Below are 16,542 nucleotides of genomic sequence, written 5' to 3' on the forward strand. Positions count from 1 at the left end.
AGACAAATAAACATATGGTAACTATTTAGGAACTCCTCATTGAGAGTTATCGACACCCCATCATCACAGCACTGAAGACTTGACAGCCAGGCCAAGATATTACACTAAGATAATTACCTGCAGTTAGTAACTTTCAGGAGAGTAATCTCAGTTAATATGATAATATCACTTATAAAAGTACTTGACCATGTGATACTCCAACTTCACAACAGGAATGGTGTGAAATGTGCGCACACCAAGATCTCTGCTTGTTCTAATGAGCCAGAGCAAAAGGATAGAAAGATAATATGTCTCACGTGTTTGCTGCGTACAGAGAGTGCTGCACTCAAACTCCTATAATTACATCCAGCAACAGACTGTCTGAGTAGGTTGCACTTCTCCGAGGCTTCTCTAAAAGACGACTCTATTTTTTTTTCCACAAGCTGGACCGGACCCAAATGTCCCCAGAGAGGGGTGAAGTCTTGATACAAGTGTTGGTTTGTCTGGTTGTTGTGGAGATGTTATGACATAGGGGGTATTAGGTGAGACTTAAATTGATGCTGACAAATGGATGTCAGCAGCTGCGGCTGTCACATCCATTGTACAGATTTTCCAATGATGACATTTTAGTACCGATGGCATCTCTTCACTACAGATGCTTGTAGTTCTCATACTTTGGAAGTCAAAGTAAGGATCTTTATTTCTATTGCACATGGCATCAGACTCTGTCTCTCATTAAGGTCCATTTAGCGAGCATAATGTTGCTATTCATTCCAAATTTCATAAGAACTTAAATGGTAGATTAAGCTTTTGGATGTACCACTAGGTCAGTCTTGTACTTTGCTCTTTAGGCAAGACAAGGTGTCATCACAGTTAGCTCTTTGGAAATTAGTCCAGAACTCAGTGCCCAGCGGGAAGACTCATGAAGATAGTGTGAAATAAATTTAAGTGCAGTTTAAAAACAACAGTAAACAAATCAAATTATTTTAAATTAAATGCATAATTTAAAAGTAATCTTGATTAAACACAAAGAGGAGGCAAGTGCAATTATTTTGTTTATGAAAAATAAAGAAAAATACACCAGAATACCAGTAATGCGAGTCATAACTTTCTAAAAATATTAATATTTTTATGCTGGGAACTAACAGAACAACGTGAATGGCTATAAAGATATAAAAAAGTACACTATATTGCCAAAAGTATCACCGGTGACCTTCTGGAACATCTTAACTTGAATGACACCCCAGAAGAGCCTTTGTGTGGTCAGACACTGATGTTGGACATGACGGTCCAGCTAATAGTTTATCTCATAGATATTCTGTCTATTTGAGGTTAAGCTCTGTGCAGATCAGTCACGTTTTCCAATATTAAACTCCCTCATCCATGTTTTTCTGAACTTCTGCGTCTCAGCATCCATATGACAACATTCTGTGATTTTATACAACTTACCACTTTGTTGCTGTTGCTTCCTTTCTCTCCCACTTTGTTTCGTTACCACAGACAGTAGACTGTAGAGCACTTATTTTCCAGGACATTTCGTGGATGGGTTAATGAAAATGTTTGGCAGCATATTGTAAACATGAATAAAAGGAGATGGATATAAATACATAATTCAAACTTGTCTCCTTTCCTAAATTAATATTAATTAAAAAACATTATGGTAGGTTGTGGGTTCAATCCCTACACCCAGCTAAATGTTGACATGCCACTTGGCAAGACACTCAATCCCATATTGCCCACTAATGTGTGTATTTGGGAGAACAATGTTCCACTATAAAGTGCTTTGAGTGGTCCATATGACTAGAATCACAACTATTACAACTATAATGACAAATAAATAAAGCAGATAACGTATATAATTTATTTTGTAATGCATAAGGTGGACTGGTCTTGCACAGTTTGGCTTTTTTCCCCTCAATAATGCGTACAAGTATAAACACAAAGTGTAATATAAAAAGAAAATGAACGTGAAATCGTCTTAGGTAACTGTGATCTCTTTTGGAGAGTTGACAGTTTAATTTTTGACAGACGACAATCCCTTATCCAAATTAGAAAGAAAGCGGTTGTTTCCCGGTCTAATCCGTGATAACATACCCCACACGTGCATTAAAGCTAAATTTCCAGATAAAAACGTCTTCACCTCCTATCTAAGGCTATTTTTAGCATTTTTTTCATTCAGTAATAGCCCATGTGAACGCCGCAGGCTATATTTAGACCAACGTTCACTCTCGGTTCTTGCGTCAATGGAATCCCGTGCGTGCGTCACCACGAACAACGTCTGCGTCTCGATGCTGATTGGCTGCGCCCCCGGAACGTTCTACCGTCCCGTTCACCATTTTTGGGCATTGGCCCGCCTTTTTGTCGATGCGGCCAAAATAAAACAAGAGTGTATGAAGCCGACTGCTCTGACCCAGCGTGTGTGTGGCAGAGTGTGTGCCTGAATGGGTGGGTGTGCCGACAGCAGCTGACAGAGGTGATTTCATCTGATTCTTCAGTTTTAAAAGATAAAAACGTTTCAGAATCCGGATATTCACAAAGAACAGGTGAGTGAAAGTACTTTTCGTACAGGAGCCTGTAAGTTAAGCTAGCTTGTTTACACTTTTATTGCTAGTTATGTCATAATTTAAAGTTGGAATAACTTTGATTTGGAATGTGGAATAATAGTTGAAGTATTTTTTTTAAAAGATTCGTTTTAGACGCTTTGTTAAGGCTGTAAGGTTTACCTAGTCAAGACTGATCCAGTTTAACAAAGTAGTACAGCGTTATTATCATGTTTAGTCAGGTTGTTTGACTTACTTCAGCCTGAATAATGTATCTGTAAAACAAGACAAACTGAAACAAGACAAGTTAATTTAACTATGAAGCTACTGAAAACCAGACAGACCACTTTAGCAAATTTAACAAACTTTATAAACCAGTTATGAGTTGTAAAACAGGAATAAAATTGAAGTATTTAATACATAAAACTAGGCCAGCAAATCTAAAATTAATGTTGTTTATCATTTTTTAGACGTTTATGCAAATCTAACTATCTCTTTAAGTTTGAATCTTTTTTTTTTTTAAGAAACAGTAGCCCTCTACTAGTTTGGCATCTGATACCCATCAAAAAACAATACAAATGTTGAAATTAGGGGGCTTGTGGATGCATGTCTGTTTAGCTGTAGTTACACGTATGCTCAAACAGGCTTCACCACCTTTCTCACTCTAACTGGCACTACGCCAGACATGAAATGCAATCTGCAACACTCCATGGTACGGCTGCTGTGAAAGAGGGTTACCCTCTACTGAAGGAGGTTTTCAAAGCATTAGCAGCCGGTAACACAATATCTGACAGTATCCGAGCGATCTGCCGGACCACCGTCTGCATTTTCCAGAGAGGAGTGATAGGGCCTTAGGCAAGAGAAATGGCATGTTTGGTGAAACGAAGCAGAGCACCTTCAAGGCGCTAACGTTGGCTACTGTTTACATGGGCACAAAGGGAAGGTTATAAACCTAAATAATACAAAATATTGTTATATCTTTCAGTTTTTCAATTGCAATGTTGAGCTTATTTACACCTTAACACACTTTACAAGACAAATAGTTCTAGTTAGCTTCCAATTAACTAGAAATCAAACTAATCTAATCCATGCAAATACAGTAGAATCTTATAGATAGATTATGCAGTTTCTATTTGTAAACTGGTTATTGAGTTATTGAATTTGTATCAATCCTTCATCTTGAGACAACGGTAGAGCGGCACCAGTTTCTTTGACTTGGAGTAAACTTTAGTCGTAGGCTCAGACTGACTGTCAGTCTGCTGCTACTGACTTCTGGTTAAAACGACATCAAATGAATTCAGGAAAAATACATTGGTCAAGCTGTACCTTTATTGTGAAAGGAAAACTTAATACCCAGAGCGTAGCCATAATATGAAAAATAGACGTTTGATTAAGATACATTGAAAAACCTTCAGATATCTCAGAGCAGAGTGTTGCTTTTGCAACATATGAACAAAATAGCATTTATGTTTGAGCTAAGAGACAACTAACATCTATTTTCAATTGCCTCCTGTCTCTTAGCGATGCCCTGTGTACAAGCCCAGTATGCATCTCTGCCCTATGACAACTTCTTCAGCTCTGAGCTCTTAAATCCTGACCTCAGTGCCAAACTGGCGATGGAAATCTCTGGCCAAAAGGACCAGCTGTCATCATCCTCACTGCCTAGCATCAACACTTTGATGGGAAATGGTTACATTGGGGAGTTTGATGCTTACTCCTGCAAGGTTACCACTTCCCCTCCTGCCTCTGCAGCTTCATACAGCCATGCTGCTGCAGCTGAAAGCCCCAACCCACAGATGCAGAACCAAGCCTTCAAGCTGGATGATCTTCAAGTGTATGGCTGCTACCCAGGATCCTTTTCTCTCAGCTGTCTCGAAGAAACACACTCATCGTGTGGATCCGATTATTATGGAAGTCCCATCTATGGCGCTGGTTCTCCTCCAACACCAGGCTTTCAGACCGAGTCTGCAGCTGTCTGGGATTCCCCTTTCAGCCCCTTCCCCCCAGCACTCCCCTCCTCTGTTGGGAAGGCCGCCATGGCGCAGCAGTTTTCATTTTTTACCTTCAGCAATGCACAGGAGCAGCACTCTCCTTTGGGTCAACATCAGGATCCACCATCCTGTCAGGAAGATGGCTTCTTTCATCTCTCACAACATCAGCATGTCTCCCCACTTCACTGCCCCCCCCTGTCCCTGGACCATGGACGGCTGGAGAGCCCGAGAGCGCTGGAGGAGGCTATGATGTCTCAGAAAACCCCCAGCCTTGGATCCAGTGAGGGTCGCTGTGCAGTTTGTGGTGACAACGCGTCTTGCCAGCACTATGGAGTTCGTACCTGTGAGGGATGCAAAGGTTTCTTCAAGGTGAGAAAGAAATTAAGCTTTCATCTGGTTTATTATGTAGGACTTATTCGACAAACAAGCAGCAGAGGAGAGAAGACTTGACGCACAACGTGTTAATAACCTGTGCAATATGAATACAGTTAACATAAAATAAAACCTGCGTTACACAGCACTTCAGTCTGTAGTATGGGCTTTATGCATTAGGTCTATATGCTGCAGCAGATTCACAGTTTTTAAAGATGCTTTGTGGGAAAACGGCAGAAACTTTACATAGGAACGGATGGACACATCCAGATCATAATCCACTGCATTTCAGCTAATGGCTCTTTGGTATTAAATAATGTTGTAATAACAACAATAATATTAATTAAATCTAAACATGCTCTCACAACACTGGTCTAAAGGCAAAATGTTCCTCTGGAAATATTCAGGTATTGAGTTGAAAAGTAGAGAAAGAGAACAAAGCACAAGGAAAGAGAAAGTCTAACTGAGTCTAGATACATATTCTATTTATATTATCATTGCTTCTATCCAATTTCCTTACATGTTGCTAATTAGAAACACTATTAATAGAAAACATTGCCAATTAGCATACAGTAATCACTAGCAAACTGAAACTGTTTGGTATTGCATGCCAACATTACTGATAGCATGTCGCTATCAGTAATGTTTGCTTTCCATAGCAACTTGCTATTAATAGCATGCTGCTATACACAGTTGTCTCTGCGAGATCTGGTAGTAATGCTTTTTGTCTTTTGTTCCCCAGCGAACTGTGCAGAAAAATGCAAAGTATGTGTGCCTCGCCAATAAAGACTGCCCGGTGGATAAGAGGAGGAGAAACCGATGCCAGTTCTGCCGTTTCCAGAAGTGTCTTGCAGTTGGAATGGTCAAAGAAGGTAAAGCGACGTCAGACTCTTCTGAAGGGTTCGGGGGTCTAATGCAGCGGTTTTCAATCTTGGTTGTCTGGACTCCCGGCAAACCTGATTTAAACGACTGCAGTTCTTTCTCAAAGTGCCGTCAAGTGCAACAGAAGTGTATTAGGAAACCCCTTAAACATGCAGAGCAGAGGACTGAAAACCTTGCATCCAATGCATAATGACAACAAACCTGAGATTTGCAGTGGCAGTTTTTGGAAACCAAAGCCATGTGCAACTTGAGCTTTACAGTGCCAGCTGAAGGGAGCACTGAAACCGATACTGAAGTCGTCTGAAGTATGTATCAGGTGACATGTAATGCTCATACATGTGTGCTCTTCTCCTTGTCCCTTTAGTTGTTCGCACAGACAGCCTCAAAGGTCGCAGGGGTCGCCTACCGTCTAAACCCAAGACCACGGTTGAGACTTCGACAACGACTCCCAGCGTGAACCTCATCGCTTCTCTCATCAGGGCTCATTTGGACTCTGACCCGGGCATCGAAAAGCTCGACTACTCCAAGGTAAGCTCGTGGTTTTTGCTTGACCCAAACTTCTCCTTTCATACGACCTTTTGAGTTTAGAGATATTTATCAATCTTCTTTTGTTCCTCTGCAGTATCAGGAGAGGTCAGACGGTCTGAAAGAAAAGGAGGACGCCGGCGACATCCAGCAGTTCTACGACCTGCTGACCGGTGCCTTGGATGTCATAAGAAACTGGGCTCAGACCATCCCAGGTTTCACGGACTTCTGTGCCGAGGACCAGGAGCTTCTTCTCGAGTCTGCCTTTGTGGAGCTCTTTATTCTTCGTGTTGCGTACAGGTTGGTTAGATTTCTCCACTTTCAAATCAAACTGAGTGTTTTAAATATTTGCCATTTCAGTGCTCTAATTGTTTTAATCATTTAAAACCGTTCAGGTCGAAACCAGAGAAGAACAAGCTGATCTTCTGCAACGGCCTGGTCCTCCACCGGCAGCAGTGCGCCAACAGCTTTGGTGGCTGGATCGACTCCATCATGGATTTCTCACAGAGCCTTCATCGCATGAACTTAGACATCTCTCTGTTCGCCTGTCTTTCGGCATTTGTCATCATCACCGGTGAGTTCCTCCTTTTCAGAGAGGCAAACTTTGGTTGATTAAAACATTTGAAGTTAAGGCTGAAATCTTGACTGGAGCGTAATTTATGCCTAGATCGCCATGGCCTGAAGGAGCCCAAAAGAGTAGAGGACTTTCAGAGCAACCTCATCAGCTGCTTAAGGGAACACATGAGTGGAATTGGATCAGAAGTGACACGGACGCAACCCAACTACCTGTCTCGTCTGCTGGGCAAGCTCCCAGAGCTGAGGACTCTGTGCACTCAGGGCCGGCAGCGCATCTTTTACTTGAAACTGGAAGACTTGGTTCCTCCTCCTCCGATTGTGGAAAAAATCTTTATGGATACACTTCCTTTTTAAAATAAAAACTGGGATGTGTGTGACAAGGAGGCGAGATGGCAGCATTAAGAAGAACGGTTGTCCACATCAGACACTGACTGGTGGGCTACCATGCATGATATTCTCTAAGAGACCATCATTTTTTTTACTATTGCATTTTGAAAGTGAATATGACACGTTTCATGGCACTATAAGGGATCGACATCAGTGCCGAGACTATATCAGTATATTTTTAGTATGTTTTCTGTGATTTGTAAATTTACTTTGTTGCTACGGTAGACGTGTTAGCGTTATTGTGTTCTGCAGCTTTTAAGACGGCAATGCGGTGCTCCAGCGTACTCAGAAACACTAATTTCTTAAGAGACTGCTTCACGATCCCACTCTGAAACTTTAAAACTTTAGCTTTAGCACAGATATATTTCCTTATACATTTCATAAATTATAATTCTTTTTGTGCTTTCTCGGAAGGTCTTGGACCAAAATTGAGCAAAGTTTTTATTTTGATACAGTCATATATGAACCTTCTCGCCTTAAGCTAAATAAAAAGGTCTGTGCTGCCTTTTTGGAGCAGCTTGTTGGTAAACTCCTTCACAGTGGCTGCAACATGTTTGTGCTTCAACAGTGAAACTAGATGATGTTCAGGATATAAATACAAAGTGCCTTTATAAGCCTTTAACCTCTAACTAACATTATGTGCCCCCCCTCGTTCACGACAGACATAAAATAAAATGAGTATTGTACAACACCCTCCACAATTATTGGCACCTTAAGATCTGTAGAAAAGCCTGAAATTATCATTGCAGTTTGTGACCTCAAGATGCATTTCTTTGTTAAGCTTCTTTAAGATGAACACTCATCTGTCTTTCTTGATTTTCTTGGTTTCCTGTTTTTCCTATTTTGATTAATTTGTCAGGGCTGCACAGTGGCGCAGTTGGTAGAGCTGTTGCCTTGCAGCAAGAAGGTTCTGGGTTCGATTCCCGGCTCCGGTCTTTCTGCATGGAGTTTGCATGTTCTCCCTGTGCATGCGTGGGTTTTCTCCGGGTACTCCAGTTTCCTCCCACAGTCCAAAAACATGACAGTCAGGTTAATTGGTCTGTCTAAATTGCCTCTAGGTGTGAGTGTGTGTGCATGGTTGTGTGTCCTGTGTGTCTCTGTGTTGCCCTGTGACAGACTGGCAACCTGTCCAGGGTGACCCCGCCCCTCGCCCGGCACGCTAGCTGGAGATGGGCACCAGCAACCCTCCTGACCCCACTGAGGGACAAGGGTGAAAGAAAATGGATGGATTAATTTGTCTAAAAGGAGTGAGTCCCTGTCACGCCACCATGAAGAAACATAGTCATGATTTAATGCCAACTAAATGTTTCTACACATACTAATTTGAAAGCATGAATTATAAATTACATTTTAAATTAAATTTTAATTAATTTCTGTTCTAGAACATCTATTAGGCGTGCCATCAAATGTGGAGGGTTCAGTGTATCAGAGCTGCTTTTGATATAAAGTTGCATGTGTCCATCCTGCAACGACACAGTTATTGAGTGATGAAATGCCTGAGAGGATATAATCCTGTTCACATGCTCTTGAGGCAATGAAAGTTAAAAGTGCAACTCCGACTGAGATTAAAATAGATCCGAGCAGATGTCCACTTCTTCCTGTCCCAACAATGGAATCGATCTTGTTCCTGGTACATTTTACATACACATAATGTTTAAGTACATTTTAAAAGCCTCACCCTGCATTTCTGTTTCGTACATATTGAATGTAGATCTTGTCTTTCAATCTTGTGGACTCACAGGGAAATGTGACGACCAGATGAGCAGCTATAAAGACTGATGTTCATACGGAACGAGCAGTTCTTCTCTTACGGTTTGGTTTTTGTTGGGATGCGCTCAGTGGAAATGTTGCCATAGCGTTTGTTAAATGGGGCAAAAATCCCAAAAGTCAGTCTTGTTTTTTTAAAAATAATTGCTCAAGAGATTATTATATTTTATGTATCATGTTGATAAAAATGTTTTTAACCTTGTGAATATGTACATGCCAGTTTCTCATTTTTTTTGTTTCATATTTAAAATATATATTTAATACCTAATAGTTAAGGTATTGAAACATCTGTAAATTTTACACCTTCATCCCAACACATGCACAATACGGACAAAAGTACATTATATATACACATACTTCATACTCTTGTTCACTCTAAAGTACAAGAGTTCAGTCTAAAGTACACTAATGTAAAAGCACACAGTGTCAACTTTCCAGCTTATTACCTACAAAAAACCTGTACTACTTAAATACTGTTTAAACAAAAAGTACCAATTAGTAAATTATGCAAGGACGCCAAAAACAGCTTCTGCAACTATTGCATAATTTTATCTCTAACAAGCATAGAAGAAAAAAATTAATTTATTGACAGTTAACAGATTCACATTTTATGCTTAATAACTCACAAAAAATCATGAGAATTTAGTTTTTTACATTTCTTCCTTCTTACTTCATATACCCTAAAGTTATACAAATATTTAAACATTTCATCAGTTTATATTTGCCATCCTTATCTCAACAGTCTCAAAACATTAAACTGTTGCATACCACAATCTTTTGCAAAAGAACAATACAGATTTTTCTTGTCTATCTGTAAAATATTGCATGCAGCGGCATGTTAACTGATGTAGTTTTCTAATTTTAGGAATCGTATGGAAACTGATTCATTTGAAAACCTTCAATATATTCAAAAACCTACTGTGCAGAAAGAGAAGATTTTTGAACTTGGGCTGAGTCGATACCTTTTAGACCCCCAGCTCATTTTCTGCCCCAAACAGAGGCATGGTGATGTCCAAAGAGCACGAGGCATTTCTTCCCTCAGGTAGAAATGCCTCGTGCATTTCTACCTGAGGGAAGGCTGATCTCTGTCAGGCTGATCTGACAGAGATCAGCCTGATATAAATAGCTTTGAATGAGTTAAATCTGCTCCTTCGTCTGCAATAACAACTTCACTGTTTAATTATGCCAATTTGAGATTAGGACGAGGAAATGATCAAATCTTTTATCTAATCTCTTTCTCTCTAACTGTAGCAGTTCGGTAGTTAAAGGTTTAAATAAAGAGACAGCATAACTTTCTGGTTGTTACATAACAATGTGGCAAAAAGTATAATACAAAGTCCTTTTCACTGAGGTGGTGTCAGTTTTGTCAAACATGGTGTTAATGTTGGCAACATTTTTGACCAGAGCAAGGCGACACCGTGCGCCTCTCGGCCGCAGATGACTGCTGCCCTCACGGCATCCAGGCACTTGACATCTGATCAGACTGTACACCTCGTACTGGTCCTCTGGATTTTGGCACTGGCAGATAGAATGGAAAAAGGGATACAGGGGGAAAAGAGGAGGAGGTAAAAGCAACATTAGCCGGCACAGAGACTTCCGTTTTGTTACAAAACGGCACGGGTAGCCTGTTGTAAAAGCCTCGAATGATGTGATGAGCAGATAAGTCTGGTTTTATGAGGAGAACAAAGACAGATGCGGCGGTTCGTTGTAACCGAGAGCATGTTTTATATTTGGTTTAAAAACTGCAAATCTCTTCTGAAAGCCAGGATTTGTTCTTTGTGACCCCGCAACTATAACAAGTCAGGCATGCGGCCCCTTCATGTTTCCCAAACCCAAACTCAAAATACCTCCTCATGCCAGCGTATCTCCTGCTTTGAGATGCGGCGTTTCTTGACACCATCTTTTTCCAAAAGTAGAAAGTTACCATCTGGAGCTGCCATTGGCTCCTTGACCTCTGACCTGACATACAATACTACTTTTAGGAGCAAACCAAGGCCTTGAAGCCCTGACATTTATCATGGTGATTTGTAAACAAACCTCCCAGACTAAAATCATTTGAAAAAAATTATCCATGCAGCAGAAAACAAGAGGCTTTGCATGACATTGTTAACCTGATGTTTTTATTGTTACTTATAAAATACAGAGTGAACTAAGGCACAGGTTCCCCTGCAGCCTCACTTTGGACAGGTTAACATTACAAGCACCTTGAAGGTGTTTTTCACCAATAACCATCAATTAGATCATTATAGCTAAATCGATGTCTATCTTGCATCGTAACCTCTAAAATGATGTGTTTTCATTTTACAAATTTAATTGAATAATTTTTTCAATACGACAGTGCATCAACATACTTCATAGCCCAAAATATCTCAGATTTAGCAAGATGCTAATTTGCATCCATGGCCCCAAAAACACAAAAATAACTACAACATTAAGACAATAAAAATACAAGGATGCAAGACAACATTCTGCAAACAGGAGGATCTTACTCATCGTTAGTTGAAGACTTTTCTCTGCTCTGTTTACAGTTCATATCTTAATGTGCTCCTAAAGGGGAGGAAATAATTATTTAATCTCCTGCTATTTTGTACATTTTCTCAAATAATATGTTTTTATAGCTTCATTTCACTGTAAGGGTGCAGAATATCAATTATTAATAATCTAGAAAAAAAGCATTACGTAAAGGTTAAAATTGATTAATATTTGTTGAGAGAAAAAACATTTTGATGCTAAAATGTAACGTAATCAGTTTTGCTCTGTACTGAAATACTGCAGAGCACTTCAGTGTTTCTTGCCGTTTGGTGACTCAAAGCTCCTTTGACAGATTTTCTGAGGGACTGAGACAGACCTGCCCACTTAGTGACCTTAAGGTGCTTCTTGTTTAGTCGGTCCTTTATTCCCTTGGTGATTTGCCTTAAGAATTAGATTCATCCACAACCCATCAATGACGTTCTGGCTCATGGTAGAAGATTTTCATCCAAGATATTATCGGTCATTAGCCTCTCATTGTGATGTAATCAGGTATTATTTGTACTGTAATTGTGACAAATAATGCAGATTTTATTAATTACTGCAGACAAGGTATTAATTCCTGAAAATGTCTTAACAGACCCCTACAACCTCTTTAGGTTAGGTTATATTCTAGCGTTCGGCTACATTCGCCTTACAGTTTCAACCGTTGTTTTGTGATGAAAGTTACAAAGTCAAAAAGGATCAATTGTCATCTATAATTTTTCTTGACATTCTGTTGTGTACAACTCTTTTACCAAAACTACAGATGTGACAAAAGGGGATAGTAGAGACTCATGATTTAATCACTCGACATATTTCATTTTGTTCAATTAATTTTAAAAGAAATATGATGTAGATAATGTTTTAAATGGGTTTCTCTTTATTTTCTCTTATTGTCTCTTTACAATAAGTAACTTAAATTGGTTAGCATGACTTAATGTTATGTGATGCAACTTCAAATCGAACACAACAGTAAGTAATGTAACCAAATTTAACAGGAAGTATTGTGAAAATCACACAAAAATAAGCAATGCAATGAAATATTAGGCATCTTTATATGACAATAAGCAATGAAAACTTAATTTTACTTATGCACCACAACTTAATGCAGCTTAGCTTGACTTAGCTCCAGTTAAATATAAGTAAAGTGACATGCAACATGGCAATGACTGATATAATGTTAAGTAACATAACTTATAGTAATGTAGCTAAATTTAAAATGTAATGTTAGAAAATGTAAATTAATTCAATGTAACATGATAAAAAGCAATATAATATAATGTAAAGCGACGTAATTTACCATGAACTAAATTAAAGTAACGTATTGTATCTCAACTTTAAGAGAGGGTGAAATGTAGAAGTATTTAATGTACCTATAAGTAACGTAGTGGGATTTAACACTAAATAACAATACTGTGGTGTAACAGTAACACTTTGCAACATGACGATGCTTCAGTCGCAGTGAAAGAAGTAGGATGTGTGATGCAGATGAAGAGATTTTCAGCCACAAACGTAGCAATTCTCCGAGAATAGATAAAGCAAGACAGCAGCCTACTTGGAGCAGGTGGATAAAACTGCAGTCCAAGGCCAAGTCCAAACGCCACGCCTTCCCTCTGAGTGCTATTAGACGAAGCGCTCTCAATCTCAAACAAAGCTTGCATCCACTTTCGCCGACTTACTGTCAGAAGATAAAAACTAGAAGCAAAGAAGCCACATGTAACGCAATCGAATCATGCAGTTTGTCACTAATGGATCTGCGTGTGAGTAAGAGAGAGCAGCTGATTGCCGGAGATGTCATTGTTCCAGAGGGAGGAAAGCTAATAGGTTTGTTTGTGAGGATGCTGCACCTGCTGTTTGTTGACGGATTGAGCTGTAAATAACTTTGAGAAGCAGCTCGGTGCCCCGTGGTGACTCCAGTAATTACTTCTCCATGAGTCCTTCTGCAATATCGCTTTTTAAAACACACACATGTCCAAAGTACTTTGAGTACACGCTATAAGGTGCCCTGTGAAATTGTATACATGCGTGCAGATTCACGCTGCAGCATCAGGTTCTACGTGGGCGTTTTGTTGAGCATGGAAAACCCACCATGGGTGTATTTATAGCCAGACCATTGTTGAGCCCACAGTATCCTCAGTAATTGGATCTGGTCTCCCTCACTGAGAATGTCCCATGATAAACGAGAGGGCGACTGTCATTGCTCATGACACCTTGTGATAACTCTATGTAACACATCACGGCATTAGGGTTTTATTCCCCCCAGGATTAAATGCACAAGTGAACGATTAGCCGTCTAAACGGTCATTTTGAAGTGAGTGACAGGAAGGGATGGTGAAACGTAGTTCAGTTGATTTGTTCTGAAGAATTCACTCAAGTATAAACAGCAAAAAACGTAAGAAAACAAACAGTCCTTCTTAACATATGTGAAATTGAGAGAAACTCAGTTCATCAAAAGCACAAAACAGATAAATTACGTAGGTGTAATATTATGAGCAGCTTGTCGTCTGATGATTTCAGTTTTAATGTTTGCTAAGCTCCCCTCACTGTTCTTTGCAGGATGCTAATTTGCACCATTTCCTCTCAGAATGCTGGGAACTGAGCAAACCAGTTCTTTTCCTTTTGAGTGTAAAATATTTTTCCTTTCTTTCCTGCTATATATTTCAGATGCTCAGCAGTTCAGGGCCTCCTTTGTTGTATTTTTAGTTTCTAAGTGTGTCAAATGTTTTCAATGCGGGACCGGTCTTGGCTACAGGCATGACAGTTTAACACTCTGAGTCTTTTATGGAGCCGCTCGATAGTCGTACGTGCAGAATTGTGTTTGGTATTTTATCTATGATTATGTGCCAGGCCTTCTCTAAAAAAAGACACAAAGAAGACAGGCAGCATGCTGTGTGTATGTCAGCATTGATGGGGCCTTCAGAGATGTGGAAGTTACTCTTGTCATGTGCAGCAGCGCATGCCTTTACACCATCAGACACACATCCACAGACAGTAAAGCTGATGGAATGACCGATAAGTATCATACATATGTACTGCACTGCTTTTGATGCAAATGTCAGAAGCTAGTTTTATCAACAGCAATAATTTACATTGTCTAAAGAATGTAGCAGAAACAGTGACAGGATCCATTTTTCTTTTGCAGCACATTGTGGTTAGCGCATCTCCAAAGTTTGCTTCTGATTGGTTGCTCAGCACCTTGAGACGACTCCTTCCCTGGAAGCTGCTCGCTCCTAAGGCAGGAGATTTTTGAGGCACGAGAAACGCTATGAGAACCAGAACCTCCGAGAATTAACGCCTGAGCGACTCAACAAAACCCCTGACAAAAATGAGATCCAGTTGCACCAAATATGTTTGTTTATATCGTACAAGCTAAAGTTAGGCTTGTCAAAGTTTTTGCATCAAATCGGTCTGGCATTAATATAATTATTTACATTCATTACAACTGCAGTACTGCAAGCAAATGACCTACTGAAGAGAGAATTTGAATATATCTATCAAGCGGAGTTGGTGCTGCTTGTGTGTGTATGTGTGTGGGGGTGTGTGTGTATGCGTGCGTGCATGTGTGTGTGCGTGCGTGCGTGTGTGTGTGTCACTATGCTGGAAACTTTTCCCTGCTCAGCCGGAGAATATGAGAATGTTACAATTATAAAACAAGATTGACAGGAGGGATAGTGTTGCACTGGCAGATGACAGATCCTGGCCGACTGCCTGATAGTTATTCACAGCAACCACCCCCTCAGCAAACACACACACACACACACACACACACACACACACACACACACACACACACACACACACACACACCTACACACACACACACACACACGCACACACACACACACACACGCACACACGCACACACACACACACACGCACACACACACACACACACACACACACACACACACACACGCACACACACACACGCATGGATGCATGCACTTGCATTTCAGAGAGCCCCAACCTAGGGATCAAAGCTTGAGGAGCATCTTAAAGACAAGCGATAATGCATGCGTGTGTGTGTTCGCGTGTGTGTGTGTGTGTGTATGTGTGTGCATGGATGTGCATGAAAATGGGGGCTCAAGGTCAAAGCAAGCACATGGTGCAAACACACCAACACAGGCAGGTGGTCCAAAGCAGATAACCGCATCATTCATCGAGTCACGATCTGACTGTTGAAAACTAAACTCTGCTGGGCCTCTTTAACTTTTAACATGTTTTGAGTTTATTGTCAAAATACACCAAAAAACTTTTACCAGGCCAAGAGCTGCCCCCACATGGCGCTGGAAACATGAGGAGTTGTTAAAGACAGAACTTAAAGGCTTTTACAGCGTGTGAAAACGGAGCCAGAAGGGTCTTTACTTCTGTGTACTGAATCCACTCAGTCCGCTCGTTTTGGCTCGAAAACTGCTGTGGGAGGATTTTTCTGTCAGCCTCCTGAGAAACCTGCTGATAATGTGACACCATTAACAAGCTGCCGGTGGTCGGTAGGTTATGAAATACACCAGTGATGCGTTCATTTCATTTCAATGCTAACTTAATGAGCTGGGAATTTAACACAATTTCTCACTGTTATCTGAGAAGTGCAACAAAAGTCAGATTTCTGTCGGGATACAGTGGTGATGCTTCACTCCAGTCTCTTAGTTATATGTTAGTTTGGTTTTTTGATTTGTTTCTCACTTTGATTGCAGTTTCATTGTTAGTGCATACACTCCCCAGGACTCATTTGGCTCTAGTTCTGGTTAGTAAAAAAAAAAAAAATGCATCCCAGTCTTTTATGTGTGAACAAACTGCAATACTTTTACTTTATGTGTCCAGCCATTGCACCTTGAAATTATTTAAGGTCTATTTTAACACACAAATACTTAAAAGTTAGTGGAAAATCAGCTTTACTCCATACTTCCTTTGTTGAGAGCAATCTCATGCAAATTCATATTCAAAACCAGTGTATTAGTACACTAACATGTTGATTAATGAAGTTTAAACAAACTGGGCCTTAAACCGTCGTT

General features: G+C 40.1%; 1 protein-coding gene across 1 annotated transcript; it reads left to right on the forward strand.

Annotated features, from left to right (window-relative positions):
• Nucleotides 1-2,369: 2,369 nt before the first annotated feature.
• Nucleotides 2,370-9,225, forward strand: LOC103465292 (putative nuclear hormone receptor HR38). The gene is made up of 7 exons (XM_008409963.3): nucleotides 2,370-2,522; nucleotides 4,041-4,879; nucleotides 5,625-5,754; nucleotides 6,129-6,292; nucleotides 6,387-6,589; nucleotides 6,685-6,863; nucleotides 6,957-9,225. The coding sequence occupies exons 2-7, from the start codon at nucleotides 4,043-4,045 to the stop codon at nucleotides 7,217-7,219; spliced, it is 1,776 nt and encodes a 591-aa protein (XP_008408185.1). The 5' UTR covers nucleotides 2,370-2,522; nucleotides 4,041-4,042; the 3' UTR covers nucleotides 7,220-9,225.
• The last annotated feature ends 7,317 nt before the right edge of the window (nucleotides 9,226-16,542 follow it).

Source organism: Poecilia reticulata, chromosome 5, assembly GCF_904066995.2.
Source record: "Poecilia reticulata chromosome 5, P_reticulata-male-v2, whole genome shotgun sequence".
NCBI classification, from domain to species: Eukaryota; Metazoa; Chordata; class Actinopteri; order Cyprinodontiformes; family Poeciliidae; genus Poecilia; species Poecilia reticulata.

Excerpts from the sequence above, each read along its gene's own strand:
- LOC103465292 (XM_008409963.3), top strand. The coding sequence starts at position 4,043 with ATGCCCTGTGTACAAGCCCAGTATGCATCTCTGCCCTATGACAACTTC. Across the intron at positions 6,590-6,684 it reads ATTCTTCGTGTTGCGTACAG|GTCGAAACCAGAGAAGAACA; the intron begins GTTGGTTAGATT and ends AAAACCGTTCAG. Across the intron at positions 6,864-6,956 it reads GGCATTTGTCATCATCACCG|ATCGCCATGGCCTGAAGGAG; the intron begins GTGAGTTCCTCC and ends ATTTATGCCTAG.